Source organism: Apus apus, chromosome 4 (assembly GCF_020740795.1).
Source record: "Apus apus isolate bApuApu2 chromosome 4, bApuApu2.pri.cur, whole genome shotgun sequence".
Lineage (NCBI taxonomy): Eukaryota > Metazoa > Chordata > Aves > Apodiformes > Apodidae > Apus > Apus apus.
Window position 1 is genome coordinate 112,516,554 of NC_067285.1, and position 27,065 is coordinate 112,543,618.

General features: G+C 52.0%; 1 protein-coding gene across 2 annotated transcripts in view; it reads left to right on the forward strand.

Moving 5' to 3' along the window:
* The window catches only part of PTPRA (protein tyrosine phosphatase receptor type A), a 136,754-nt gene extending 110,166 nt beyond the window's left edge, over positions 1 to 26,588 (forward strand). For both annotated transcript variants that reach the window (XM_051617324.1, XM_051617325.1), the window contains 18 exons: positions 3,835 to 3,919; positions 6,361 to 6,434; positions 9,090 to 9,226; positions 11,007 to 11,097; positions 11,573 to 11,649; positions 12,868 to 12,904; positions 15,074 to 15,171; positions 15,323 to 15,442; positions 16,676 to 16,842; positions 17,801 to 17,936; positions 18,809 to 18,958; positions 19,080 to 19,173; positions 20,578 to 20,654; positions 22,978 to 23,112; positions 23,888 to 24,013; positions 24,493 to 24,644; positions 24,945 to 25,080; positions 26,196 to 26,588. In XM_051617324.1, coding sequence (XP_051473284.1) covers positions 3,835 to 3,919; positions 6,361 to 6,434; positions 9,090 to 9,226; positions 11,007 to 11,097; positions 11,573 to 11,649; positions 12,868 to 12,904; positions 15,074 to 15,171; positions 15,323 to 15,442; positions 16,676 to 16,842; positions 17,801 to 17,936; positions 18,809 to 18,958; positions 19,080 to 19,173; positions 20,578 to 20,654; positions 22,978 to 23,112; positions 23,888 to 24,013; positions 24,493 to 24,644; positions 24,945 to 25,080; positions 26,196 to 26,270 — 1,967 coding nt within the window. In that variant the 3' untranslated portion in view covers positions 26,271 to 26,588. The remainder of the gene's footprint in view (positions 1 to 3,834; positions 3,920 to 6,360; positions 6,435 to 9,089; positions 9,227 to 11,006; positions 11,098 to 11,572; positions 11,650 to 12,867; positions 12,905 to 15,073; positions 15,172 to 15,322; positions 15,443 to 16,675; positions 16,843 to 17,800; positions 17,937 to 18,808; positions 18,959 to 19,079; positions 19,174 to 20,577; positions 20,655 to 22,977; positions 23,113 to 23,887; positions 24,014 to 24,492; positions 24,645 to 24,944; positions 25,081 to 26,195) is intronic.
* Positions 26,589 to 27,065: the final 477 nt, after the last annotated feature.

The following is a 27,065-nucleotide window of genomic DNA, read 5'->3' on the forward strand; positions in this document are numbered from 1 at the left end:
TTACAATCCCTAGAGTCTGATGAACAAGATCTAAGAAGCCATTCAAGAAATTTCCTTTTGTGTTTTGGATTTTTTTGCTTATGAATTGTCTGTATTGACTGTGACTTACCCCCTTCGATCCGGGTCCATTCTGCAAATTGTGTGAATAACTGTTATTCTGCTTAATTCTGTTGGCAAGCAGCAGCACAAATCCATTTCTTGTAACTTAATGGCACTGAGGTGCATTTTTTTCCATCTCTTAGTTCTGAGAACTGGCATCACTGCCAGAATATCTGCCATTACTCAGTGCTTCAGCACCACAGGAGCTGGTGGAGCAGAGGTGCAGCAGGTCCAGTCGCTGCCTGTAGAGATGAGGTTCCTCTGTGTCTTTCCATCGTGGCTCTGACCACTGTGTCAGCTTTGCAAACCCCACAGCAGTCCCCTTCTCTCTGCTGGGTGTGTCAGACCCACACCGTAGAGGCATGGGATGGATTTATGGCATGGGTTAGGTTGAAGGGACCTTTAAAGATCATCTAGTCCCCCCTGCAGTGAGCAGGGACATCTTCAACCAGACCAGGTTGCTCCGAGCCCCATCCAACCTGACCTGGAGTGTTTCCAGGGATGGAGCACCTACCACCTCTCTGGGCAACCTGGGCCAGGGTTTCACCACCCATTGTAAAAAATGTCTTCCTTATATCTAGTCTGAATCTCCCCTCTTCCACTTCAAAACCATCACCCCATGTCATGTAAGAAGCTTTATTTAAGAAATACTAACCCTACATCTTTGCTTCCATTTCTTTTACCCCCATCTTTTTAAAATTCTGTGATCCCATAGTTTCTTGTCTGCTCAATTTGACTCACATTTTGTGGGCAGACATTGACAGTGATGAGCAAGAAGGGCTGCTCAGCCCTGTCCCTCCATGCTGGGCAGCTGCACCAGGTCTATCTGATGTACAGGGGACAGCCTAGAGATCACTACATAGCACCTCTGCCTACATTTACACACAGGATATCAAGTATCAGAAGGTGGTTCCCTGGCTCCTCAGAGGTGTCAGGACAATATTTAAGCATCCCAATTCCTTCCAGGCTCTGAAGGTGGATGCTCCAGCACTGCAAGTCAGTGGAAGCAGAGTCCTTGTCCCTTCTGCAGGAGAATTGCAAACGTGAAGGCTCTGGGGCCAAGGCTCCAGCAGGACAGGAGCTGTGGGGGGTTGGCACTGCTCACCAGGGCTGCCTGGGGGAGGAGGGACCAGCTGGGGACCCTCCAGCTTGTTTCCTGCCAGGGCTGGGCTGGGTGGGCTGGGCAGGAGGCCGGCGGTTTGCGGCCGTGGTGGAAAAGCTCTAACTCATCCAGCCAGACGTGTCGAAAGAGCGGCTGCAAGGAAACATACAGCCACCAGGTTCCCTGCATCCTGCTGCCACAGCCACCCCTGCCAAAACCCCTGCCCCTAAATCACATCTCCTGCCACCCGGCGCTGCCGCAGAGGCCCCTGCCGGGCTCAGCACCTGTTGGGTTGAGCTGAACTCCAGCCAAGGCAGGAGAAACGGTCTAAGGATGCCTAGTGGGGGCACAGAGCTGTGGCTTGGTCACTGACCCCTCCTCCAGCCAGGGTCACTGAATAATGGACTCTCAGACTGCTTTGGGTTGGAAAGGACCTTCAAGATCATCCTGTTCCAATCCCTCTGTGTGGGCAGGGACACCTCCCACCAGCCCAGGTTGCTCCAAGCCCCATCCAACCTGCCCTTCAACACTGCCAGGGATGGGGCAGCCACAGCTTCTCTGGGCAACCTGGGCCAGGGTCTCACCACCCTCACAGCAAAGAATTTCTTCCTCACATCTAACCTAAATCTCCCCTCTTCCAGTTTGAAACTGTTCCTGCTTTCCCATCACTCCCTGCCCTTCTCCAGAGTCCCTCCCCAGCTTTCCTGGAGCCCCTTCAGGCACTGGAAGGTGCTCTAAGGTCTCCCTGGAGCCTTCTCTTCTCCAGGCTGAACACCCCAACTCTCTCAGCCTGTCTTCATAGATGGTGAAGATGGTTACAGTTGGAGGTCTCAATGAGAAGCATGTTACAGGAGAGGCAACATCTGGCTGTGGTTGGGCCAAGATTCCCCATGGTCACTTTGTCTTCCTAGTCTTGCCTTTGGAAAGCTTCCCAGTGGGAAATCCTAAGGCTTGAGCAGCTACTGAGTGTGCAGGAGGTAGAAATGTCTCCTAATAAATTCTGTGGCTTTTTGTGCTGGGCTGGAGGACATACTGACATGAGGGGACAGTAGATATAAGGAACAGTAGATAGATGATAGATGACAGTAGATAGATGTGCAGGATTGAGAGGATTTCATGGTTTTATTTGCCTCATGCTGTCCCCAAATCATTGCACAGAAATCATGTATTTTGGTCAGAGTAACATTTCTAGACCTCACAAACACAGAGGGACAAATGCTGAAGTGTAGCTGGGTGCCCTTTGGTAGCTTAGCACCCAGAGACTGACCAAATACATCCCAACTAAGAACATCTGGTTGGAACTGCTGAGACACGTGGAGCAGGAATTTGCCCTGGCAGGGAAATGAATGCACAGAAGGTGGAAAGGGGGGTGATGTCCTGCAGTCTCTGGGTGCCAAGGCATGTAGACACAGTCTGGTGGCCCATACACATTGAGTTAGCTGATGGAAAATGAAAATACCTCCAGCTGGCATTGCTGGCATCCACATTTATATGAAAAAAAAAAAAAAAAATGCCCTTCAGGGCCATTTTCCTATCTGGTTGACCCTGCTTGGCTTCCATCCCCATCTGGGTCATTTGCTTGGCCAACCCCTGTTGCACTGCAGTGATCTCCAGGCCAAGTTACAAACAGCTTCTTTAAAAAAGAAAGAAATCTGTTGTGAGCCCTGGAGGATGGGAACGTTTCAGATGTGCCTGGTCTAAGTGTGTTTGCAAGGGAATTGTGGAGTGCCTGCCCAGGAGAAGCATCTGTCAGGGAGAGAACATCAAAACAAGTCAATGGGTTCATACTCAGTGGCCTTGTGGTGCAGAACCTGCATGATGGGTTGTCTAACATCAGCTCCTCTCTAACTCATTATTTCCAGGGAGGAGAGAAGAGGGGTTGGACTAGATGATATTTGGAGGTGCCTTCCAACCCAAACTATTCTATGCTTCTATGAAAGAAGTCCCAGCAGGAGCCACCTCTTTGCAACGAGCCAGACAGATGATAATTAGCTCAGTAGGCTTGAGCCTCTCCAGCAAACCTCAGCCTGAAGGTGTTCAGAGCCCAGGTTCAGCAGGAAGCATTGCCCTCTTGTCCTGGCTGACACAGAACTGGAGTATGTATGGCATCCTTAGTACAAGGTTCCTTATCATGCAGTACCAAACTCATGGACTTCATTAGAAACTTCTTGTGTGGATCCTTTCAGCCTCAGAAGATGACTTTGCAGTTCCCAGGGGATGGAGCAAACTTCTGCCAGTGGCTGGTGGGCCACTATGGACATGTTCAATTGGGCAGAAGAAACCCCTAAAACAGCCCACTCACAACTCTCTCCATCCCTCTTTTCATCTACAAGGTCCCAGTTTCACAGTGAGCAGCTCTTGGAGAAGGTTCAGGTGCTTTGAATAGTAGTTAAGGGGTTTACTGTAACTTTGGAGTGTCTGAGATACCTGCTGCTCCCAGAGGTCATGACTTTGTCTTCACTGTCAGACTGGACAAACATAACCTCGCTCAGTACCTTTTTAATTATTATCATTGTTGGTTTTATTATTAATGTCTTATCATTACTCAAGCAGGGATTGTGGAGCTCTGCCCCAGTAAATGAAGAAGGATGTTTTTCCAGGTTGTTAAGCCCACTTCTCTTTTCCTGTTGCAGATGAGACTCCAATTATAGCCGTGATGGTGGCCCTGTCTTCCCTTCTAGTCATAGTATTTATTATTATTGTGCTGTACATGTTAAGGTAAGAGATGTTTCATGCTGACTTCCCTTGTTTGACAGAAATTGATTCCTGAATGAGTCACAGAATCATTCTGGTTGGAAAAGACCTTTAAGATAATCGAGTCCAACCATGACCCAACTCTGCCAAGTCCAGTGCTTCAACCATGTCCCTCAGCACCTCATCTACACGACTTTTGAACACCTCCAGGGTGTACACAGCACTGGGGAGGCCTCACCTTGAGTCCTGTCTGCAGTTCTGGGCCCCTCACTGCAAGCAGGATCTGGAGGTGCTGGAGCAGGGCCAGAGGAGAGCAATGAGGCTGGTGAAGGGACCAGAGGGAAAGTCTTACAAGGAGAGGCTGAGGGAGCTGGGGTTGTTTAGCCTGGAGAAGAGGAGACTCAGGGGGGACCTTCTCACTCTCTACAACCACCTGAAGGGAGGTTGCAGTCAGGTGGGGACTGGGCTCTTCTCCCACGCAACCAGGGACAGGACGAGAGGGCCTGGCCTGAAGCTGCACCAGGGGAGGTTTAGGTGGGATATCAGGAAGCACTTCCTCATGGAAAGGGTGACCAGACATTGGGAGGGACTGCCCAGGGAAGTGCTGGAGGCACCATCCCTGGAGGTGTTCAGGGAAAGGCTGGAGGTGGCACTTAGTGCCATGGTCTGGCTGATGTCGTGGTGTTAGGACAGAGGCTGGACTTGATGATCTCAGAGGTCTTTTCCAGCCTCAATAATCCTGTGCTCCTGTGAAAGAGGAATCATGAATGGGAATAAGCCCTTGGTTCTGTTTCCTCAGCTAAAGGCTGACACAGCTGGTGTTTTAAGAAGAAACCTGTAAGAATAATCCAAATAATTTTGGGGATTATCTAGTAAATGCTTCTTCCTTCCTCTATAAAGCTGGTCCTCCTGTGGGGTAATGTCTGCTCTGCTGCTGAAAATGTCATATTTAGTAAAGATGAAACTGAAGTCCCATCAGTGCAGTTAAAACATCCTGTCAGTGCAGGTCAGGTTTCCTTGCAAGGCTGAAGATGTTGGATTGAGTAATCCAGGGAAGCTGAACACAATCCTTGAGCTGGAAGGTCCTTTGCATGTATAACTGGGCGTGTTATTCCTTGATTCCCATCTTGGTGTTGAACATGACCCAACCTCCAGAGCCAAGCTCTGCCTTGGGTACCAAACCTTTGTCTCATGCCTGGTCATCTTCCAGGGTGGGGTCAGATACGACTGGAACTTGTTAGGAACAGCAGGTGATGCTGTAGCTGGAACTATAACTTCACAAAGCCTTTTTAGGTCTTTTTTTTTTTTTAAATCCAAGCATCTGGGCAGCTCAAAATGTAGCATTCCCAGTTCCTGAGGGCTTATCTGCTCAGCTAGAAGAGAGTGTTTATTCACCTGCAGTAAACATTTTCATTTACTCAACAATTTGGTGATTAAATAAGTAAGGGGAGCAAAAAACAAAACAAAACAAAAGCTCTCTCCTTAGCAGTGGAAAAATTCCCTTCGTCTTCTGGCTCCAGTCCTGCCCTCACAGCAGGGAACCTGATGAGGGCTTTGCCTCGGGAGCAGCAGAGTTTTGAGTCCTCCCCACCTGGCTTCCAGCCCTTAAAAGAAGGATTTCTGTTTGCTGCTGCCTGCCCAGTGATTCAGCAAAACCCTGAACTGGAGGCAGGCTGAGCTGAAGCATCTGCTTCAAGTTAAAAGCACAGGGAGAAGGGCTTTGCTGCAGAAGGACGGATCAACCCGGGGTTTATGGGCTTTGTTGAAGCAGCCTGTGGAGCAGGAACTCCTTGGGGTGACCTCCATAAAAAGCAGCCTTAAAGGTTCTCCTCCTGGCTTTTACCTCACTCTGGTCTTCTGCAGCCTTGCCAGATGTGGGCAGTTAAAAGTTACACCTGCAGGTCCTCTAACCTGCTGGACACACCAGCTAGTTCATCAAGCCATGAGAAAGTGGTGAATGCCCTTTGTGGCTGCATCCTGGAAGTGTTGAAGGGCAGGTTGGATGGGGCTTGGAGCAACCTGGTCTAGTGGGAGGTGTCCCTGCCCATGCAGGGGGGTTGGAACTAAATGATCCCTAAGGTCCCTTCCAACCCAAATCATCCTGTGATTCTATGATCTATGACAGGACTCAGGGAAAGGGCAGGGAGCTGAATCAGGGGAGGTTTAGGTTGGATATCAGGAAAAGGTTTTTCACCCAGAAGGTGGTCGAGCACTGGAACAAGCTCCCCAGGGCAGTGGTCCCAGCACCAAGCCTGCCTGGGTTCAAGAAGCCTTTGGATGGAGCTCTAAGGCACAGGGTGTGATTCTTGGGGTGCCCTACACAGGGCCAGGAGCTGGACTCGATGATCCTGATGGGTCCCTTCCAACTCAGCACAGTCTGTGATTCTATGATGTCTCATCCAGAAGGTAACCTGGGCTTCTTGGTTGCTGTCTACTGATGTTCTCCACTCCCTTGTCTTCTGCAGGTTCAAGAAATACAAGCAAGCAGGGAGTCACTCCAACTCCTTTCGTTTGTCCAACGGCCGGACGGATGATGCAGGTGAGGCCCACGTCGGTGTGACACGGGGTAGCAAAAAGGCACCTCACAGAAGAAACCAGCTTTGTTCAGATCAAATGGGTCAATGCAAACCTTCTTCAGAATAACAATGGGATGTTTTCCTCTCTTCTTTTTTTTTCCCCTGCTTGGAATTGGCCAAAGTTAGTGGGCGAAGTAACCAGCAGTTCTCCTAGAAGTTGTAAAAATGACACAAATATCATAAAACCCTTGAAAAGGCAAAATCAGGGTTGGTTTATGCTCTGCAGGGAAGCTCTCTGGGCACCACAGAGTGACCCAGGTTGGTCTCCTGACCATGCAGAGCCTTTCCCCTTCCAAAACAGCAAGAAATTGCTGGAAATGGAAAAACGAAGATTGTGTTTTGTTTGAGTATGGACTCGAAGGCAGTCCTGAGGATGTCTTTAGATTATTATTTCTGGTGGGAATGATATAAATATTATACACCAGAATAAAAAGAAATACAAATAATCATATATTAATTATTAATAATATATTACAGACCTCTGTAAAAGTCCAGGAAAGCCCCTGGGTGTGGCACTTTGGGAGCTGGAGCTCAGTGCAATGTGGGCTGGATGCCACAACTTTGTTCTCCCACCTTCTGTTTTTTGCAGGGAACTGTTTTATCATCTGCTTTTTTATTTGTTTCTGGTTCTGAACTTTCTGTTTTCCATGATTTTGGCAAACTTTATAGAACGAAGATTTATTTCCCAACTTCCCTTCCAGGGACAAAAATGTTTGCCCTCAAGTGGTCAATATTCAAATGGGTGATGACTTCCAGCAATGAACTACTCACAGTTCCTCTTCCTCAAAATACCTGACTCAAAAAGGAACCTTCTTTGAAAAAGCACATATTTGGGGAATAATTAAATTATCAAATACCCTTTTAAATTAGTATGATGGCTGGTTAAAACTCAGATCTTTACACTAGCTGGAGACACCAAGCTAAGGTTTCCAAGAGAAAGCAGGGAACATGTTTTTTCTTCATAAAAATGTTTTTGGAGCTGTTGAAGATGCACAAATGTCATTTTAAAGGCTGCTGAAATGTGTTAAGTCCTCTTCTGGCCCTGAGCTTGTCTGGTTTTCTGGCTTTGAGCCAGAGCTGCCCATTGAGGGTCTGAAGTTGAGCATCTCTGTCCATATATAAGCACCCAACTAAGAGCTGAAGAGGAGCCACCACCTTTTGGTTCAGAGCCTTTTTTTGAGCTCCCTCTACATAAAGCAAACACCTTCAGAGCAAGTGCTAAGCTAGAATCAGCACCTTTTTTTTTCCACTTTGGCAACTAGGACCTTCCCTGCCCAGGTTTTATGTTGCTCTGAGGGAAGGTGTGAACTTCACAAGCTGCTGGTTGTGTTGGCATAACCCTCGCGTGGCCTTTCTTGCCTTCACTGAGGAACCACAAGCAGCAGCTACCTTTGCTGTGTGCACCTGGGAGTTCTGTCATGGTGACGGTGCCAAAGTGTCCAGATGAGTGAGAGTGAAGTCTGAGTGCAAAGTGAAGTGGTCTTCATCCCCCAGTGCTGATGACTTAGAATCATAGAATCATTTTGGTTGGAAAAGACCCTTAAGATCCCTGAGTCCAACCCTTCCCCCAGCCCTGCCAAGGCCACCACTAACCCATGTCCCTCAGCCCCACATCTACAGGGCTTTGAAATCCCTCCAGGGATGGGGACTTCACCCCTGCCCTGGGCAGCCTGGGCCAGGACCTGACAACCCTTTGGGGAAGAAATTGTTCCTAATATCCAATCTCAACCTTCCCTGGCACAACTTGAGGCCATTTCCTCTTGTCCCATCCCTTGTTCCTGGGGAGCAGAGCCCGACCCCCCTGGCTCCAACCTCCTCTCAGGCAGCTGCAGAGCCAGCAGGTCTCCCCTCAGCCTCCTTTGCTCCAGGCTGGACACCCCCAGCTCCCTCAGCTGCTCCTGCTCACACTGGTGCTCCAGCCCCTTCCCCAGCTCCCTTGCCTTCTCTGGACACACTCCAGCCCCTCCATGTCCTTCTTGTCCTGAGGGGCCCAGCCCTGACCCCAGGATTCCAGGTGCCCCCTCCCCAGTGCCCAGCACAGGGGGACAATCCCTGCCCTGCTCCTGCTGGCCACACCAGTGCTGACACATGCCAGGATGCTGGTGGCCTCTTGGCCACCTGGGCACATGCTGGCTCATGTTCAGCTGCTGTTGACCAACACCCCTAAGTCCTTTTCCACCACTTTCTAGCCACTCTTCCCCAAGCCTGGAGCATCACATGGGGTTGTTAGTTTTGGTCCTCATTGCCCTGCCCTGCCTCTACAACAGCACAACACTGAGCCACAGGGTGCTGAAAGAGTTTGGTGATATCGTAGCATCCCCACATTTTTGTGCACCATCTGTAGGAAGAACAAAAGTGTTGAAGGGCAGGTTGGATGGGGCTCGGAGCAACCTGGTCTGGTGGGAGGTGTCCCTGCCCATGCAGGGGGGTTGGAACTGGATGATCTTGAAGGTCCCTTCCAACCCAAAGCAGTCTGGGCTTCTATGAAAATACGGGACAACGAGGATTCGAGGTGTCCCTCGAAGTGGTCAGCCCAGGGGGTGTGTGAGGTTTCCGTGCCCACCTGGGCATGGATGTGCAGCTGGGGGGGCACCTCTGACAGGTGGGTGTCTTTGCAGAGCCTCAGAGCATGCCACTGCTGGCCCGCTCCCCCAGCACCAACCGCAAGTACCCCCCCCTGCCCGTGGATAAGCTGGAAGAGGAGATCAACCGCCGGATGGCCGATGACAACAAGCTCTTTCGGGAGGAGTTCAACGTGAGTGCCTTTGCTCCTTGCCCTTGAATCCCACCAGCTGCTCTCGGTGGTGGGCTTACCACACCCAGCAGGGAAAAATCTGGTCTTGCTTTGTAGAGCAAAGCGAGGCTGGAGCATTCAAGAGGAGCTGCAGTGTGCAGTGGGACCCAGCTGGGGAACGGCACATCAGCCCAGGGGTAACTGAGTCAATAAAATAGCCTTGCTGGTGCTGGGCATCGTGCTTCAGAAGACCTTATCTGGGAGCTTCATAGAGGGAGTGATGGTTTGCCCACTCCTCAGGAGTTTCTCAAAGGGCTGCAAGGTGGGAGGACTGATCCTGGTCCTAAATCTGCTGCGGTGGTGGGCAAGCCTCTGCTCCTCGTGTTCGCTACAGAAAGTAGAGCTTTGCCAATGAGCAGTTACATTTTTCTGGGTTTGGGAAGTTCCCTTGATGTCTTTGGGTCTTCCAGAGCTTCCCTGCCTGCTGGTTTCCTCCCAGGCTCTGCCTCTCTTCTCCCATACCTCTTGTCTTAACACCACAAACAGCCAAAACAAGAGCTCTGAAACAGAAATGGCTCCATCTGTTTCAGTGAGCTGTTCCCCCTGAAACAGAATGATGACAGTTTGTAGGACAGCAGCTGGACTTCAGCAGTCAGGAACAATTCAGGTGTTGTGCTTATCCCATGATGATCCCATCTCTTCTGAGATGTCTACAACCTCTTCCTGATGTTGCTGTGCTCTGTAACTTCTCGTGACAATGAACCTGTTTCCCCTTGGCAATCCCAAAATAGGCACAGCAGAAATGAGGGGGGGACACAAAGCTCAGTCACTGACTGTGGAGTTAAATAAATAACTGTGAATTATCACAGCATGTGACACAGGAGCTGCTGAACTACCTGGACTCTCTATCAGCCTAATTAATGAAAGAAAGTCCACTGGAAATCCATAAGGCCTTAAGTCCAAGGTGTGATGTGGCAATGAGAGGATGATGAAAAGATATATATTTTAAAAAAAGCCACACTCAACTTTCTTCAGCTGTTGCACAACTTGATACCCTTCCTGGCAGCACTTCCATGAAACTGAATAGGTGCAATGACTGCCTGGAGAGGGGGATTTTTTGGGTTATAAATACCTGATTGCTTCGAAACTTCCGTTGCTGAAACGTGTGTCCTGTCAGCTGGAGGAATGGGTTTGCAAATCCCCTCCAGTACCTTCTCATCCTCTTGGAATAGCAGATTCCATATTCCATTGGTGTGAAATAACAGTGCTGGGGAAACACCTCCTCTGCTCGAGGGTGAAACCTGGCTGCTGTCACCAAGACAGCATCTCCTGAGACCCCAGCACCCTCCAACCTGCAGGTCCCTGGTGCTGCTGGATGGAGAATAACTTCCTGGGGGATATAGGAGGGTGCATGGGTGCTCCTTCGGCAATGGGGGCTTGTCCCAGGGGGTTCAACCAAGGTAACATCACTGTTAACAGAGGAAATCTGTGCAGGAGCCTCCGTGGGCAGAAGTGAGCTCCTCGATCCCTGGGCTGGTGGGTTGGGTGTCAGAGGCTTTGCTGCCACCTCGTGTTGACAGGTGCTGAGATTCCAAGTATCATGTTTCAGAAGGGATTTGCTCTCTCCAGTCCAGCCCCCCTGCTTAAATGGTCACTTAGAGCTTGGTGGGGACAAGGAGCGGTGGTGGGGTGGAGGTGGGTGGTGGGGACACATCTGCAGGGGCAGGAGGACAGGAGGTTGCTGCTCACCTGCCTCCTGAAGGCCAGCAAAGAATGACCACCCTCTTCTCTGCCCTTGCAGGCTCTCCCAGCATGTCCCATACAGGCCACATGTGAAGCTGCTTCCAAGGAGGAGAACAAGGAGAAGAACAGATACGTGAACATTTTGCCTTGTAGGTATCAGAGCTGGTTGGGTGGTGGGGGGAATGGCTGGTGCTGCTGCCAGGGCTCCCCATTCCTGTTTTGGGAATGGGTGGAGACGCTGTTGAGGTAATTTTGCATCCCAGCTGGGTGGCTGCATCTGCTTTAGCTGTAGATACCTACTAGGAGGAGCTCCCGGGAGCTGTCAGGCCATGGAAAATGAGTTGAATGGGAAATTCCAAAAATGGCCAGGGCTTGCTGGGTGGTGTGAGGTGGTGGGCTGCCTCGGGGGCTTCCTCTCACCTGTGTGCTCTGCAGAAAGAGAAGCTTCCTTGGGCGAGGTCTAGCACCTCTTTAGGTTCAACTGAGAAGAACTTGGGGACATAAAGGTGTTTGGGGGGGGGGGGGGGGGAAGGCAACGAGCCTGGACTCCAACACCCAGCTTCCTCACTACACCAGTTGTGTGGAGGGGGTTGGTTTTAACGCAGAGTTTTAATTTTCCTCCAGATGATCATTCCAGGGTTCACCTGACTCCTGTTGAGGGAGTTCCTGACTCCGACTACATCAACGCCTCCTTCATTAATGTGAGTGTTGTGATTTGCAGGGGAAATCCCCACCAGCTCTGGTGCCTGATCCCACCAGGAGCTTTATAGGGTATGACTTGTGCCTGGCAGAGGATGGTTCAGAGACTACCTCCTACGTTCACATCTCCCCAGCTCCTCTGGAGCAATAAATTACTCTGGTTTTTGATCTCATAACCTTTGTGTGGCCATGGTTGAGCTCACCATGATTTGCTCCATGCCTTGAGCCCACACAAACATGGTTGGAGTAGGTAGCTAAGAGCTGGGAACTCAAATTCTAGCTGTAGCTCTGCCCTTGCTCAGCTGCTTTGCCATAGTCCCACCTCTTCCCACCTCTTTTTTCCCCACTTCTCAAATAACTGCAGAATCATAGAATGGTTTGGGTTGGAAGGGACCTTAAAGATCATCTAGTTCCAACCTCCCCTGCATGGGCAGGGACACCTCCCACCAGACCAGGTGAGAAGCACTTGCTCTCCTTGGGGAGCTGGGTGGTTTGGAAGGGATTTGGGAACTGTTCCTGAGGAGCTGGGGATTTCTGATTAGTGGCTGATGAGTGGTGTGGCTGGTTAATCATCAGTACTTCCCAGCTGGCAGGCCTGGACATGGGAAGGGGATGAAAAAGAAATGAAGGAACCCAGCTAAAATAGAAGCAACATCACCCTGCTCTGCTCCAAGGAGGAGATGGGTCCTGTATGGTTATCACCATAGAGCTCTATTAGATTGGAAGGGTGACATGAAGAAGTGGACTTTGAGAGGGAGGTGGAGACACGTGATAAAAAGCAAGGCCCAAAAGAGCTTTTTTCTTTCTTCAGCAATAAATAAATATCCCTTAGGAAATACCCAAAATAATCCCCATGTGTTCAACAGCCCCATCTCCCAAGGATTAACCCTGCTTTTCACCTGATGCTCTGGATGCAGGGTCTGGTCCCAGCAGAAGGGCTGTCAGGTACCACTTCACTGGGGCTCTGTGCCAACAAGTGGGTTAATTCCCACATTGCATGAGCATGGGGAGTGTTCCTCCAGGGCAGGGGCCCTTTGCACAGGGATTTTCCATTGTTTCCATTCTTTCCTGCTGTTTCTCCCCTCGGAGGCTGCAGCCCCCAGGACAAGTGAGCACCAGAGCAGGTGACAGCTGTGTTTATTAATGACATGGATGAATTTCATCACTCTTGTGTGGGACAAATGTTGGTCTTTCATTTGTCTTCCTTCTTTTCTCTGCAGGGGTACCAAGAGAAAAACAAGTTCATTGCTGCACAAGGTAAATACTTGGTTGGTCCTGTAGCTCTTTCTGGTGGCACTTGGGCTGGGATCCCTCTGCTCTGCAAGGCTGGGCCAGTCTAACCACAGCACAGAATCATAGAATGTCTGGAGTTGGAAGGGACCTTCAAGATCATCCAGTCCCACCCCCTGCACGGGCAGGGACACCTCCCACCAGCCCAGGGTGCTCCAAGCCCCATCCAACCTGCCCTTCAACACTGCCAGGGATGGGGCAGCCACAGCTTCTCTGAGCAGCCTGGGCCAGGGTCTCACCACCCTCACAGTGAAGAATTTCCACCTGATCTCCAACCTAAATCTCTCTTCTTTCAGCTTAAAATCATTATCCCTTGTCCTCTCACTGCAAGTCCCTGTAAAAAGATCCTCCCCAGCTTTCCTGTAGCACCTTCAGGCACTGGAAGGCCACTATGAGGTCCCCCCAGAGCCTTCTCTTCTCCAGGCTGAACATCCCCAACTCCCTCAGCCTGTCCTCATCAGAGAGCTGCTCCAGCCCTCGGATCATTTTCGTGGCCCTTCTCTGGACACATTCCAACAGGTCCACATCTTTCTTGTGCTGGGGGCACCAGAGCTGGACACAGTGTTCTAGGTGAGGTCTCACCAGGGCAGAGCAGAGAGGCAGAATCACCTCTCTCCATCTGCTGGCCACACTTCTTTTGATACAGCCCAGGATGCAGTTGGAGTACAGCACCTTGTGACACTCCCCGGGTCAAAAGGAGCTTGGCTGGTCCACAGTTTGTTCCCAAAATGGTTTTCTCAGTCAAAAACCAGTGCTGGATGCATTGGGGGAGGAAGAGAAGCCCTACCAGTGCAATACCAACTGCTGGTGGGTGCCAAAGCCTTTCTGCCCTGAGAAATTCAACAAGGGCAAGTGCAGAGTCTTGCATCTGGGGAAGAACAACCCCATGTACCAGTACAGGTTGGGGGCTGAGCTGCTGGAGAGCAGGGTAGGAGAAAGGGACCTGGGGGTCCTGGTGGCCAGGAGGATGACCATGAGCCAGCAATGTGCCCTTGTGGCCAAGAAGGCCAATGGATCCTGGGGTGCATTAGAAAGGGGGTGGTTAGTCGGTCTAGGGAGGTTCTCCTCCCCCTCTGTTCTGCCTTGGTGAGGCCACATCTGGAGTATTGTGTCCAGTTCTGGGCCCCTCAGTTCAAGAAGGACAGGGAACTGCTGGAAAGAGTCCAGGGCAGAGCCACAAAGATGCTGAAGGGAGTGGAACATCTCCCTGATGAGGAAAGGCTGAGGGAGCTGGGTCTCTTGAGCTTGGAGAAGAGGAGACTGAGGGGCAACCTCATCAGTGTTTACAAATACACTAAGGGCAGTGTCAGGAGGACAGAGCCAGGCTTTGTTCAGTGATGTCCAGTGACAGGACAAGGGGCAATGGGTGCAAACTGGAACACAGGAGGTTCCACGTAAACATCAGAAGAAACTTCTTTCCTGTGAGAGTGACAGAGCCCTGGGACAGGCTGCCCAGAGAGGCTGTGGAGTCTCCTTCTCTGGAGACATTCAAACCCACCTGGACACGTTCCTGTGTGATGTGCTCTGGGTGCCCCTGCTCTGGCAGGGGGGTTGGACTGGATGATCTTTCCAGGTCCCTTCCAACCCCTAGGATTCTGTGATTCTGTGATTATCTCAGCACTGCCAAGGCCACCACTAACCCATGTCCCTAAGTGCCATATCTACAAGTGTTTCAAATCCCTCCAGGGATGGTGACTCCACCACTGGCCTGGGCAGCCTTGGCCAGGGCCTGACAACCCTTTGGGGAAGAAATTGTTCCCAAGGTCCAATCTAAGCCTCCCCTGGTGCAACTTGAGCCCATTCCCTCTTGTCCCATCACTTGTTGCAATGGCCACAGTTTCCTTGGGTGACCTTGGGCAAGTCATTTCCGTGCTCCACTTGTCCCATTTCCCTTTCTTGGGCTAAAAATGGAATTCCTCCTCATAAAAAAATACCCCAAAAGCCCAGTTCTTCCGCGGTAAGATTGTTCCTTGCCTTAGCCGACATTCCCAGACACCAAAACACCTCCTGTGCTGACACCTAATGGCAAAAAATGTGTTGCATCATCTGGGTCGTGTGTCTTCACGCACCGGGTTTCAGCCTCAGGGCTTGAGGGGTGGATCCCAAAGACCGCGTTTCTTTTTCCCTTCCCCTTAGGACCAAAGGAAGAAACCGTGAACGATTTTTGGAGGATGATTTGGGAGCAAAACACAGCGACAATTGTCATGGTGACCAACCTGAAAGAGAGGAAGGAGGTAGGTGCTGGAAGGCATCACTGACTGGTATCTAACCCAACTTTGTCTGAATCCCACTCATCTCGTGCCCATAGGCATGTTCTTGGAGCTGGTCTCAGGGTTGTGAGAGCCCAATTGTGAGGTCACCTGTGCCTGTTTTCTCTCCCCACAGTGTAAATGTGCTCAGTACTGGCCAGATCAGGGCTGCTGGACCTACGGGAACATCCGTGTGTCCGTGGAGGATGTGACTGTCCTGGTGGATTACACTGTCCGGAAGTTCTGCATCCAGCAGGTGCCAGGGCTTGCATCTCCCATCCCATCTCTTCCCATCCATCTCTTCCCAATCCCATCTCTTCCCATCCCATCTCTTCCCACCCCATCTCTTCCCATCCCATCCCTCCCCTCTCCATGCTGGGCATCCAACAGGCACTGGCATGCTCCTTGACTCCTCTGAAGTGCCGTGAGAGCAGAGTTGGGATGAACTGAGCCCAGCACCCATTTTTAACCAGGGCTATTAAGAATTTACTCACCTGGAACACCCTGGAGCCCATTCCCAGTGGATACCAGCATGGCTGTGCTGAGAGCAGGGCAGCTGATGGATGCCAAGGCTGAAATTCAGTCCTGTAAAACTCCAGCACTTGTTGTTCACAGTGTCACAGTATCACTCTGGTTGGAAAGGACCTTCAAGATCATTGAGTCCAACCACTACCCCAACTCTGCCACATCCAGCACTAAACCCTGTCCCCTGGCACCACATCTGTCTTCTTAGATGTCTCCAGGGATGGTGACTCAACTGCCTCCTCAGACAGCCTGGATCACCCAGTCCAGCTCCCACCCCAGAACAGGACAACCCCAAAGTTCACAGGATCAGTTCCTGCTCTCACCCTCAGACACTTAATGCCTGCAAATAACCACATTTATCCCATGAGCTGAGACAAAACCCAGTGCCACACTCATTGGGTTTGATTCCTTTCCCATCTGTTGGTACATTTTCTTGTCCTCCAAGGAGGCTCTGGATGCTTTAGTCTCTCTGTTTGTTCTCCTGCTGCTCCTGGAGGCAGGCGAGGAAGAGCTGGCAACTGAAAACCTGTCTGGACCCTGAGCAGGGCTCTCTTGAGCTTCACCCTTCACTCTGACCACTTAGATGTGGGTGGTTTCCCCTTCTGCCTCGAACTGAGGATGCTGTGGGCAGAGGTGTGGGAAAGGATGGAGCAGCAGGTTCTGTTGGAGCCTGCTGGGAATGAAATCCAGCAGCTTCTGCCAGGTTGGGGCGAGAGCTGAGGCCAGGCTGGCATCTGTCACCCCCAGGATGCAGGATGTGATGCTGGACAGTGCAAATGTCATTATTTTAGAAACTAATTTGGCCCTGGATCCAGTCTGTGCCCTTTCAGCATGTGGATGCTGGTGCTTCTGAAGCCATCCAGCTGAGTCTTGGGGCTGTAGCTCCCTCTCTACCCTTCCTTTTGGGGAAAGAAATGAAATCTTGAGTATTTCTCCTGAACCTGAGCCCACGTTTCTCCTCCAGGTCGGCGACGTGACGAACAAGAAGCCCCAGCGCCTGGTGACCCAGTTCCACTTCACCAGCTGGCCCGACTTTGGGGTCCCCTTCACCCCCATTGGGATGCTGAAGTTCTTGAAGAAGGTGAAGACCTGCAATCCCCAATATGCAGGAGCAATAGTTGTGCACTGCAGGTAAGTCCTGGTCACAGCTGACCTCTGCCTCTCCTGGGTCACTTGGAAAATGTCTCCTATTTAGTACCAGAAGGATTCCTTTCTTTTTTTTCAGTCAGGCTTTTTTTTTTTCTGTTTTTATTTCACTTTCCCATGTTAAATGTGAATGTTCCACACGGGGACATTCAAACAAAGACACGTGAATTGAAGGGACATCTTGGAATCAGTGATGTGATGGTGTTGCAGCTCGTGTGGCCATTTGGGTTAGTCGGATGCTGAGTGAGCCAAGCTGAGCACCACTGCTGGGCTTTGGTGGCATCTCCCTTGGCTTTCTGCTGCCCTGGGCACAAGAGGGCAACGTCCCTCCTTGTGGGAAGGCAGTACTCAGCTGACAGTGTGCCTGGGACCATGGTGTTTGCCCCCGTGTGGAGGGGTTTCAAGGACAGCACCAACCCTGGGGGACACCCAGAGGCTTTCCACACCTCAGTAAGGGAAAGCCCCACAGTTAAAGGCAGAGATAATCACATCTGCAACCTCCCAAGTCCATCTTTCCAGCTTTCTTCTCAGGAGGCAGCTGACAAAAGTGTTTTGTCTTTCCATTAGCATCTTCTGGCCTCATCTTTCTTCTTCTCCTTAAGGGTTGAGTGACCAGCATGGACACACAGCATCCCCACGGGCTCCCCTTCCCGTGATGGGGGGTGACTGGTGGGACCAGGCAGCCCCCTGAGACTCTGGCTCCCCTGGCTCTCTGCCTCCATGCCCTCTGGTGGCAGCAATCCCTGGAGATGCTGCGTGTGCCTCCCCCTCCAGAAACCCAGGCCACGCTGACCACCAGGCTGGGCACCTCTCTCCCCTCCCGAGCGGGCGTTGCTGTTTCCCCACAGCTGGGAAGGGTCCGTCTCGCTGCCAGCTGCTCTGCAAGGGAACCCCCCAGCACCAGCACTGCTGCCCTGACCCCTTGTCCCCTCTGCTCTTCCAGCGCCGGGGTGGGACGCACGGGCACGTTCATCGTCATCGACGCGATGCTGGACATGATGCAGGCGGAGAGGAAGGTGGACGTGTACGGCTTCGTCAGCCGCATCCGCGCCCAGCGCTGCCAGATGGTACAGACAGATGTAAGTCAGGGTGGGGAGACCCTGCAGCACGTGCCCAGGGAAGCTGTGGCTGCCCCATCCCTGGCAGTGTTGAAGGGCAGGTTGGATGGGGCTTGGAGCAGCCTGGGCTGGTGGGAGGTGTCCCTGCCCATGCAGGGGGGTTGGGACTGGATGATCTCGAAGGTCCCTTCCAACCCAAATCATTCCACACCTGGAATGCTGTGTCCAGCTCTGGTGCCCTCAGCACAAGAAAGATACAGACCTGTTGGGGAGTGTCCAGAAGAGGTCACCAAGATGATCCCAGAGCTGGAGCAGCTCTGCTCTGGAGACAGGCTGGGAGAGTTGGGGTGTTCAGCCTGGAGAAGAGAAGGCTCCAGGGAGACCTTAGAGCACCTTCCAGTGCTTGAAGGGGCTCCAGGAAAGCTGGGGAGGGGCTTGGGACAAGGGCAAGGAGGGATGGGATGAGGGGGAATGGATCAAAACTGGAAGAAGGGAGATTTAGGTGAGACATTAGGAAGAAATTCTTTGCTGTGAGGCTGGTGAGACCCTGGCCCAGGTTGCCCAGAGAAGCTGTGGCTGCCCCATCCCTGGAGGTGTTGAAGGGCAGGTTGGATGGGGCTTGGAGCAGCCTGGGCTGGTGGGAGGTGTCCCTGCCCATGCAGGGGGTTTGGAACTAGATGACATTTAAAGGTCCATTCCAACACAAACCTTCCTGTGATTCCATGATTGTATGATTTAGGTTGGAGAGGTCCTTTAAGATCATCAAGTCTGGGGTCTCAGAAGGTGCCACCCCCAGCAAGCATGGGTGGGGAGGTGGGTTTGCAGCCACTGTGTGTGTGGACACCTGGATGAGCTGAGCAGAGGCTGATGGCTTCTCCCTACAACCCCTGCAGATGCAGTATGTGTTCATATACCAAGCACTTCTGGAGCACTATCTCTATGGTGACACAGAGCTGGAGGTGACCTCGTTAGAGATCCACCTCCAGAAGATCTACAACAAAGTGCCAGGGACCAGCAGCAACGGGCTGGAAGAAGAGTTCAAGGTGAGCATGGTTCTTGTCCTGGTGGATCTGCTGTGGTGGTGTTGGGCTGCAGGGACCACCATGAGCTTGCCTGGCCTGGGGTGGCTCTGAAAGCTGTCCCTGTTCACTCCTTCCTCTGCAGAAGCTCACGTCAATCAAAATCCAGAATGACAAGATGAGAACGGGCAACTTGCCAGCAAACATGAAGAAGAACAGAGTGCTTCAGATAATTCCATGTAAGACTTGTTTGTCTGCCTGGGGAAAGCAAGCCTGGTGAGGGCGGGGACCATTTGGGTGGCTCTGGGGACAGCAGTCAGGCTGGAGAAAATAGGACAAGAGGAACCTCATGATGTTCAACATGGAGATGTGCAAAGTCCTGCCTCTGGGGAGGAACAACCCCAAGCACCAGAATGTGCTGGGGCCACCCAGCTGGAAAGCAGCTGGTCAGGAAAGGACCTGGGTGTCCTGGTGGACACCAGGTTGACCATGAGCCAGAAATGTGTCCTTGCTGCAGAAAAGGCCAGTGGTGTCCTGGGCTGTGTGGGGCAGAGCATTGCCAGCAGGCCAAGAGAGGTGATCCTGCCCTCTGCTCAGCTCTGGTGAGGCCACACCTGGAGCACTGTGTCCATGCTGGGCTCCCCAGTACAAGAGAGACAAGGACATGCTGGAGAGAGTCCAGAAAAGGGCCACAGAGATGATGAAGGACTGGGACATGTCTGCTCTGAGGAAAGGCTGAGAGAGCTGGGACTGCTCAGCCTGGAGAAGACAGGGCTCAGGGGGGTCTCATCAGTGTCTGTAAACACCTGAAGGAGGGTGCAGAGAGGACAGAGCTAGGCTCTTCCCAGTGGTGCCCAGTGACAGGCCAGGGGGCAGTGGGCACAAGCTGAGACAGAGGAGGGTCCCTCTGAACATCAGGAGACACTTCCTGACAGGGAGGGTGACCAAGCAGTGGCACAGGTTGCCCAGGGAGGTTGTGGAGTCTCCACCTGTGGAGATCTTCAAAATCTGTCTGAACACAGTCCTGGACAACCAGCTCTGGGTGGCCCTGCTGGAGCAGGGGTTGGACCAGATGATTTCCAGAGGTCCCTTCCAACCTCAACCACTCAGAGTCTGTGAGTGCTCCAGAGCTATCAAGACAGGCATTTGTCCCCACAGTATTGGGGTCCCAAATGGGCTGAGGCTGGAAGGGGCCTCTGGAGGTCATCTGGTCTAACCCCTGCTCAACCAGGGGTAGCATGAAGGGATGGGGCAGGGTCAAGAGCAGTTGGTTTCTCATGGCTGAGTCTCTCACTGCCCCTGGGGCTTTCTTGCTTTTGTTCTGCCCTGTCCCTGCCATGACTTCGTTAGCAAGTTTATGCTGCTGAAGTTGTCTGCCTTGAGGGAGAAGGGAGTCCCTGTGTTGAGAAGGTGCTGCTTCTGGAGTCCTCATCATCCCCTTCTCCTTCCCCAAACCTGGGCACGGCGCGAGGCAGGCCTGAGTCTCCTTGTCCCAGTCAGGTGCTAGAAACACAAGGCTCCCCATATCTCTGTCCTCTCACGTGGGGCTTGGTGACTTCTCAGCTGAAGGCCATGCATGGTAATCAAGGGGTCCTGCTTTGAAGGTGTTCCCCAAAGCTCAGATCATTTCACTTCTGTTGCAGATGAGTTCAACCGAGTAATCATTCCAGTGAAGAGGGGTGAAGAGAACACAGACTACGTAAATGCTTCCTTCATTGATGTGAGTCTTGAATCTTCTTGCCACTTTCTCCCATTGGAATCTCTTCACCTCACTCTGCTTCCAAGGGAGAAGATGTGTCCCACAATACTTCTCTGAGCTTTGTGAGGCTCCTTCCACTTGGCTTGGAGTTGCGTCACCGGATGGTGCTAGTTTCTTTTTCCAGTAAACTGTATGTAGTTTCCTTGTGACCCACAGATGGTGGGAGAGGAGAGTTGGAGCTTGACCAGGTCCTGGTCTCACTTCTGCAACTCCAGGCTCTGGTGATGGCTTTGGAGAAGCAGATGCAGGTAGCCATGGAGATGGTTGCTCTCCAGCACTGTTCGTTTGGTCAGAAAACATCAGCTAGATTAGGTCGTGGAGCAGAACACGAATCCCAAACCCCTTGAGAAAAAGCAAGTCAATCCCATTTCACCTGTCTGGGTGAGGGGAGGAGGTGAGGCAGGGAGGTTAAGTGCTTTCCTCACTCCCAGCAGGAGGGAAGTGATTGCACATCCTTTTCCCATGAATAATCCAGTTGACTTCAGGGGGCATCTCCTCTGAGCTTTTACCTTCGTGCAGCGGTACCAGCTGCAAAAATGCCCAATTCATGTTTTCATCTCCTACTGGCAGGAGTGAGGTTTTTTTCCCCCAAAAAAAAGGGCAATTACAGCCATGGGTTGAACCAGTAAACCCGGCATAATCCCACTGACAACATCCCATATTTTGCTGGATCCCCATGGGTTGCTCTGCCTGCGTGAGCATCCGACCCGACGCAGCCGGGAGCAGCCACCTGGTGCTGCCTCTGGAGCAAAGAGCTGGAATGTCACCCAAGCCATTTTTGTCCAGGATTTAATTTCCTGCCTCTGCTGAACTTTGCTTCAACAACGAGCTCCAAATGACGAAGCATCTTTAGTCACAGTCTGCAACCAGGGCACAGGGGAATGTCTCTGGGGAAAGCTGGGGAGGGACTTCTGACAAGGAGAGGGAGTGATGGGACAAGGGGAGACAGTTTCCAACTGAAAGAGAAGAGATTGAGATGATATATTAAGAATAAATTCTTCACTGTGAGGGTGGTGAGACACTAGCCCAGGTTGCCCAGGGAGGCTGTGGCTGCCCCCTCCCTGGCAGTGTTGAAGGGCAGGTTGGATGGGGCTTGGAGCAACCTGGGCTGGTGGGAGGTGTCCCTGCCCATGCAGGGGGTTGGGACTGGATGATCTTGAAGGTCCCTTCCAAACCAAACCAGTCTGTGATTCTGTGATTTTGGGAACAGAAGCACTTTGTGGTTGTAGAAGAGCCAGAGTCAACCAGGCTTACCATTGGTTTTCATAGATCATGGAATGGTTTGTGAGGGACCTTAGAGATCATCTGGTTTTGCTTTCGTCTTCCAAAAATCCCCAGTAAAAATCACACCTGAAGTACTTAGGGGTTAGGCAAAGCTACAAAGCTCAGACTTTGCAACATTGCTTATGAGTGCTGGAAACCCACTCGTTTCTCCACCAAATGGATAAAGTTGTTAATTGGTCTGCTCTGGTGAGAACCAGAGCATGGGTCCAGTTCTGGAATCCTCAGCACAGGAAGGACATGGAACTGCTGAAGGGAGTCCACGGGAGGCCACAAAGATGCTCAGAGGGCTGGAGCAGCTCTGCTCTGGAGACAGGCTGGGAGAGTTGGGGTGTTCAGCCTGGAGAAGAGAAGGCTCCAGGGAGACCTGAGAGCACCTTCCAGTGCCTGAAGGGGCTCCAGGAAAGCTGGGGAGGGACTTGGGACAAGAGCAGGGAGGGATGGGATGAGGGGGAATGGATTCAAACTGGAAGAGGGGAGATTTAGGTGAGATATTAGGAAGAAACTCTTTGCTGTGAGGCTGGTGAGACCCTGGCCCAGGTTCCCCAGAGAAGCTGTGGCTGCCCCATCCCTGGCAGTGTTGAAGGGCAGGTTGGATGGGGCTTGGAGCAACCTGGGCTGCTGGGAGGTGTCCCCGCTCACTGCAGACGGGCTCGACTAGATGACCTCTAAAGTTCCCTCCCAACCCAGACCAGGCTGTGTTTCCAAGCACGTGCAGGGGATGTGTCCCTTCTCCAGCTGCATGTGTTCAAGGACAAAGGTTTTACCACGGGAAAGCTCTGGCTGGTGGCACCTCCACTGCCCAGCAGCAGGCTGATGATGCCCGTGTGTGGGGATGGAGCCCACCACGAGAGCAGGTTGCTCTGCCCAGGCTGTTGTTATTCATGATGCTCCCAAAACTTCACTGGGCTTGGTAACCTGGCAGTGTCCAAGGGTGTCTCTGCCAGTGCTTCTGGCCCCCAGGTGCTGCTGACCAGGCCCTCACCCCGTTTCCCCATGGCAGGGTTATCGCCAGAAGGACTCCTACATCGCCAGCCAGGGGCCACTGCAGCACACGATAGAGGACTTCTGGAGGATGATCTGGGAGTGGAAATCCTGCTCCATAGTGATGCTAACGGAGCTGGAGGAGAGAGGCCAGGTAAGCACCCAGGGAAAGCTGCCTTGGAGCATCAACAAAACAGATCCATGTGATCCCATGAGATCTCCCTGTGGGCCCGGCCCTGCCAGGACTGGGTGCTCTGTCACCCTTTCTCTGGCAAAGCCAGGCAGGAGACACAGCTCAGCCTCTGCTTCTAATGCAAAGAATCCAGATGTTAATAGAACCAGGGTGGGGAGATGTTCAGTGAACCGACTCTGGAGCTTCAGCTCTCAAAGCACCTCTGGATAGAATGGGCATCTTGTCTCCAAAGCAAGCCCGTGAGATAGTGATGGGATGAGGGAGAAGGCTTTCAAACTGGAAGAGGGGACATTTAGACTGGAGATTAGGAAGAAGTTTTTTCCTGTGAAGGTGGTGAGACACTGGCCTGGATTGCCCAGGGAAGCTAGGGAAGGCCTCATCCCTGGAAGTGTTGAAGGCCAGGTTGGATGGGGCTTGGAGCAACCTAGAATCGTTAAGTTTGGAAAAGACCTCTAAGATCATCAAGTTCAACCATCAACCTAACAGCACCATGCCCACTGAACCATGTCCCAGAGTGGAACCCAAACCTGATCTAGCGGGAGGTGTCCCTGCCTGTGGCAGGGGGGTTGGAACTAGATGATCTTTAAGGTCCCTTCTAACCCAAACCTGTCTGTGATTCTGTGAGATCCCACATGGCTTTGGGCAGCTTCCAGCTGCAGGAGAAGACTCCTTCCATTTAAGGCCACTAGAAGAGTACTAGGTCTTCACCCTGTCTCCTCCTGTAATGCATTCTCAGGAGAAGTGTGCCCAGTACTGGCCATCTGATGGCTCAGTGTCCTATGGAGACATCACTGTGGAGCTGAAGAAAGAGGAGGAGTGTGAGAGCTACACGGTGCGGGACCTGCTGGTAACGAACACCAGGGTAAGAGTCTGGCCTTCTCCTCATGGGGAGCTCTGGGTGCTCCTGGCTTTGGCTTCCATCAACCCCCGTTGGTGTTGTGGTGCTTGGTAGCTCCTCTTGCAAGTGTTGAACCTTCCCTCAGCTCCATCATCCCCCTGGCATCCCCAAACTGACCATGCCCTGCAATCCCACCTTCTTCCCTACAGCTGATTCCCGCCTCTGAGGGTTCCTGTCCTGCTGACCTCTTCTCATCCAGCTCTTCTGCCCCACTGCCACCCAGCAGCCCTCATCCTCCTCCTTGTCCCTGTGCCCACCACCCAGCCTCCCTCTTCCTCCCCATTCCCTGTGTCCAGCCCTGCTCCTTGCCACGGGAGTCCTTCCCCTTCACAAGTGAACAGCTTTCCTAAGCAGAAGGTTTTCCCAGAGCCCTGAGCTGGTGGGTTTCTTGGTGTGGGTCTTCCCACCCAACTTCCTGACCTCGAGCTGTGCTCTCCCACCAGGAGAACAAGAGCCGACAGATTCGGCAGTTTCATTTCCACGGTTGGCCAGAAGTTGGGATCCCTGGAGATGGGAAGGGGATGATCAACATCATCGCGGCTGTGCAGAAGCAGCAGCAGCAGTCAGGCAACCACCCCATCACTGTGCACTGCAGGTAACCCCCGGGTGGAGCAGGGCTTGGCCACCCTTCCAAGGAGACCTGCTCCACAAGGAGCTTGGCTCAAGGGTCCCTCAGAAGACTTGGGCTGAGCAGGAGCAGCCCGGGCAGGTGTGATAGGAGGTTTTCCTGCTTGGCTGAGCAAAGAGGCTTCAGTCTCATAGAGTGTGTCCTGCCTCAAGTGGGAGAGGCAGGACCATTGGCTCCTCCAGGGGTTCCCCTAAGAATTGTCCCCTGGGCAAAGCCAAGATGGCCAGGATGGGTGGTTTCCTTTACCTTCTGGTTTCTCTTTGCCAGTGCCGGAGCAGGAAGAACAGGAACCTTCTGTGCCCTGAGCACTGTCCTGGAAAGGGTGAAGGCAGAAGGGATCCTCGATGTCTTTCAGACAGTGAAGAGTTTAAGACTACAGAGGCCACATATGGTGCAGACACTGGTAAGTGCAGCTGAGGACCACCCAGCTCCTCCTGCCACCCCAGACCTCAGAAGGAATGGGCTGGGGACTCAGTGCTGAGCAAAAACTTGCTCAGTTGAAGGTTTTCCTCTCTCCACGAAGGTAGGGGTGGGTCAGAAGGTATCTCCCCTCTCTTGTTAAGACATCCTTAAGAGTGGAGCTTGGCTGGCTGAAGGCATCAAGCCCCTCTTGAGCACTGGCACAAGCTGTAGTAGCCTCCTTGGAGACATCCTAAACCACAACCCATGTATTTATGGGCTCCAGGAGCCTGGAAGGCTCTCCTGGAGTGGCTGTGATATGGGCATGGGCAGGCAGCGTGGTGGGAGGGCAGGAGCAGGCAGGACTAGGTGAGATTTTGCAAGAGGGCTTTGCAAGAATGCTCAGGGATTTGAAGAAGTCTTTTTTTGGGTCAAAATAGAACCTCAGAGAAGAAGGGGAAAGCAGACTTTCTTTTGCTGGTGGCACCCCAGCAAGGAGGGTGAGCAGCCAGATTTTTGGAGCATCTCCCTGATGAGGAAAGGCTGAGGGAGCTGGGACTGTTCAGCCTGGAGAGGAGAAGGCTGAGGACAGACCTTATCAGTGCCTACAAGTGTCTCAGGGTGGGTGCAGGGGAGGAGTGGAGCCAGGACTCTGCTCAGCAGTGCCCAGGGACAGGACGAGGGGCAACGGGCACAAGCGGAACATGGGAAGTGCCATGGAAATATGGGGAGAAGCTTCTTTAGGGTGAGGGTGACAGAGCCCTGGGCCAGGCTGCTCAGGGAGGGTGTGGAGTCTCCTTCTCTGGAGATGTTCAAGACCCCCCTGGATGCAGCCCTGGGTAATGGGCTCTAGGGGATCCTGCTTTGGCAGGGGGGTTGGACTGAATGATCTCTAGAGCTCCCTTCCAACCCTGACAGTTCTGTGATTCCATGATCTTTGAGGATCACAAAGGAGGCGGGACCCGCTGCTGGGTGGGCGCCCAGTTCCTTGCCCTCAGGCTGGGCTGAGGACCCCTACCCACACTTGGTCCCAGCTCCCTGCAGACCACCAAGCCCAGAACAATGTCTGAGCTGGTTCTGCACCTTATCCTAACCCCTTTCCCTCCCCCCACCCCACAGGAACAGTACGAATTCTGCTACAAGGTGGTGCAGGAATACATCGACGCCTTCTCAGACTACGCCAACTTCAAGTGAAGAAACACAACAAAACAAACCCAACAACCAACAAAACAAACCCACGCCCCCCCCCCCCCAAAAAAAAAAACGACAGCAGAGTTGCCTTCTTTAATATTTTGTAATATTCTGTTTGTTAATATACCCCTCCCCCCAGAAAAAGAAAAATTATGTGTATATATCTTAACTGTTTTAGAGGTTGGTACCTTAAGCTTCATATTAGCTGGAGATTTTATATGTAGCAAAGTGTTAGTGCAGATACTGTTGCCTCCTTTTATTAATTTTTTTTTTTTTTCCAATGTTTTATTTGGGAATTAAATAGCGTGATGTTTGGATTCATATTTTCACACCATCTCTCTTCTGGAGTGTGCTGGGACAGGCTGTTCTTTGTCACTTCTTTTTTTTTTCCCCCCCCCTGGAAAGAGTAAAGCCTCTTTGTTTTGGTTTTCTTTTCCTGACAAAAACCAAACACAAAAAAAAAAAAGAAGAAAAAGATCTCCTGGATCTCATCCAAAAAAAAAAAAAAAAAGGACAACCCAACCAAAACCCACCACCCCAAGAGCACGAGGGGGGGGTGTTTTGGTTTTTTCCAGACCTGCAGGGAAGTGGTTTCACATTTTTCTGCTGGTCAGCTCTTTCAAACAACAACAACAACAACAACAACAACAAAACCACCAAAAAAAAGGAGGAAAAGAAAAAAAGCAGCTCATTCTGTGTGTGTGTTAATATAGGAATATCCTCGTTTTGGTGTGGAAAGCAAGAAGGTTTCCTCCTTCAGGGTCAGGCCACCACGTGCTGCTGGTTTGGAAACTGTCA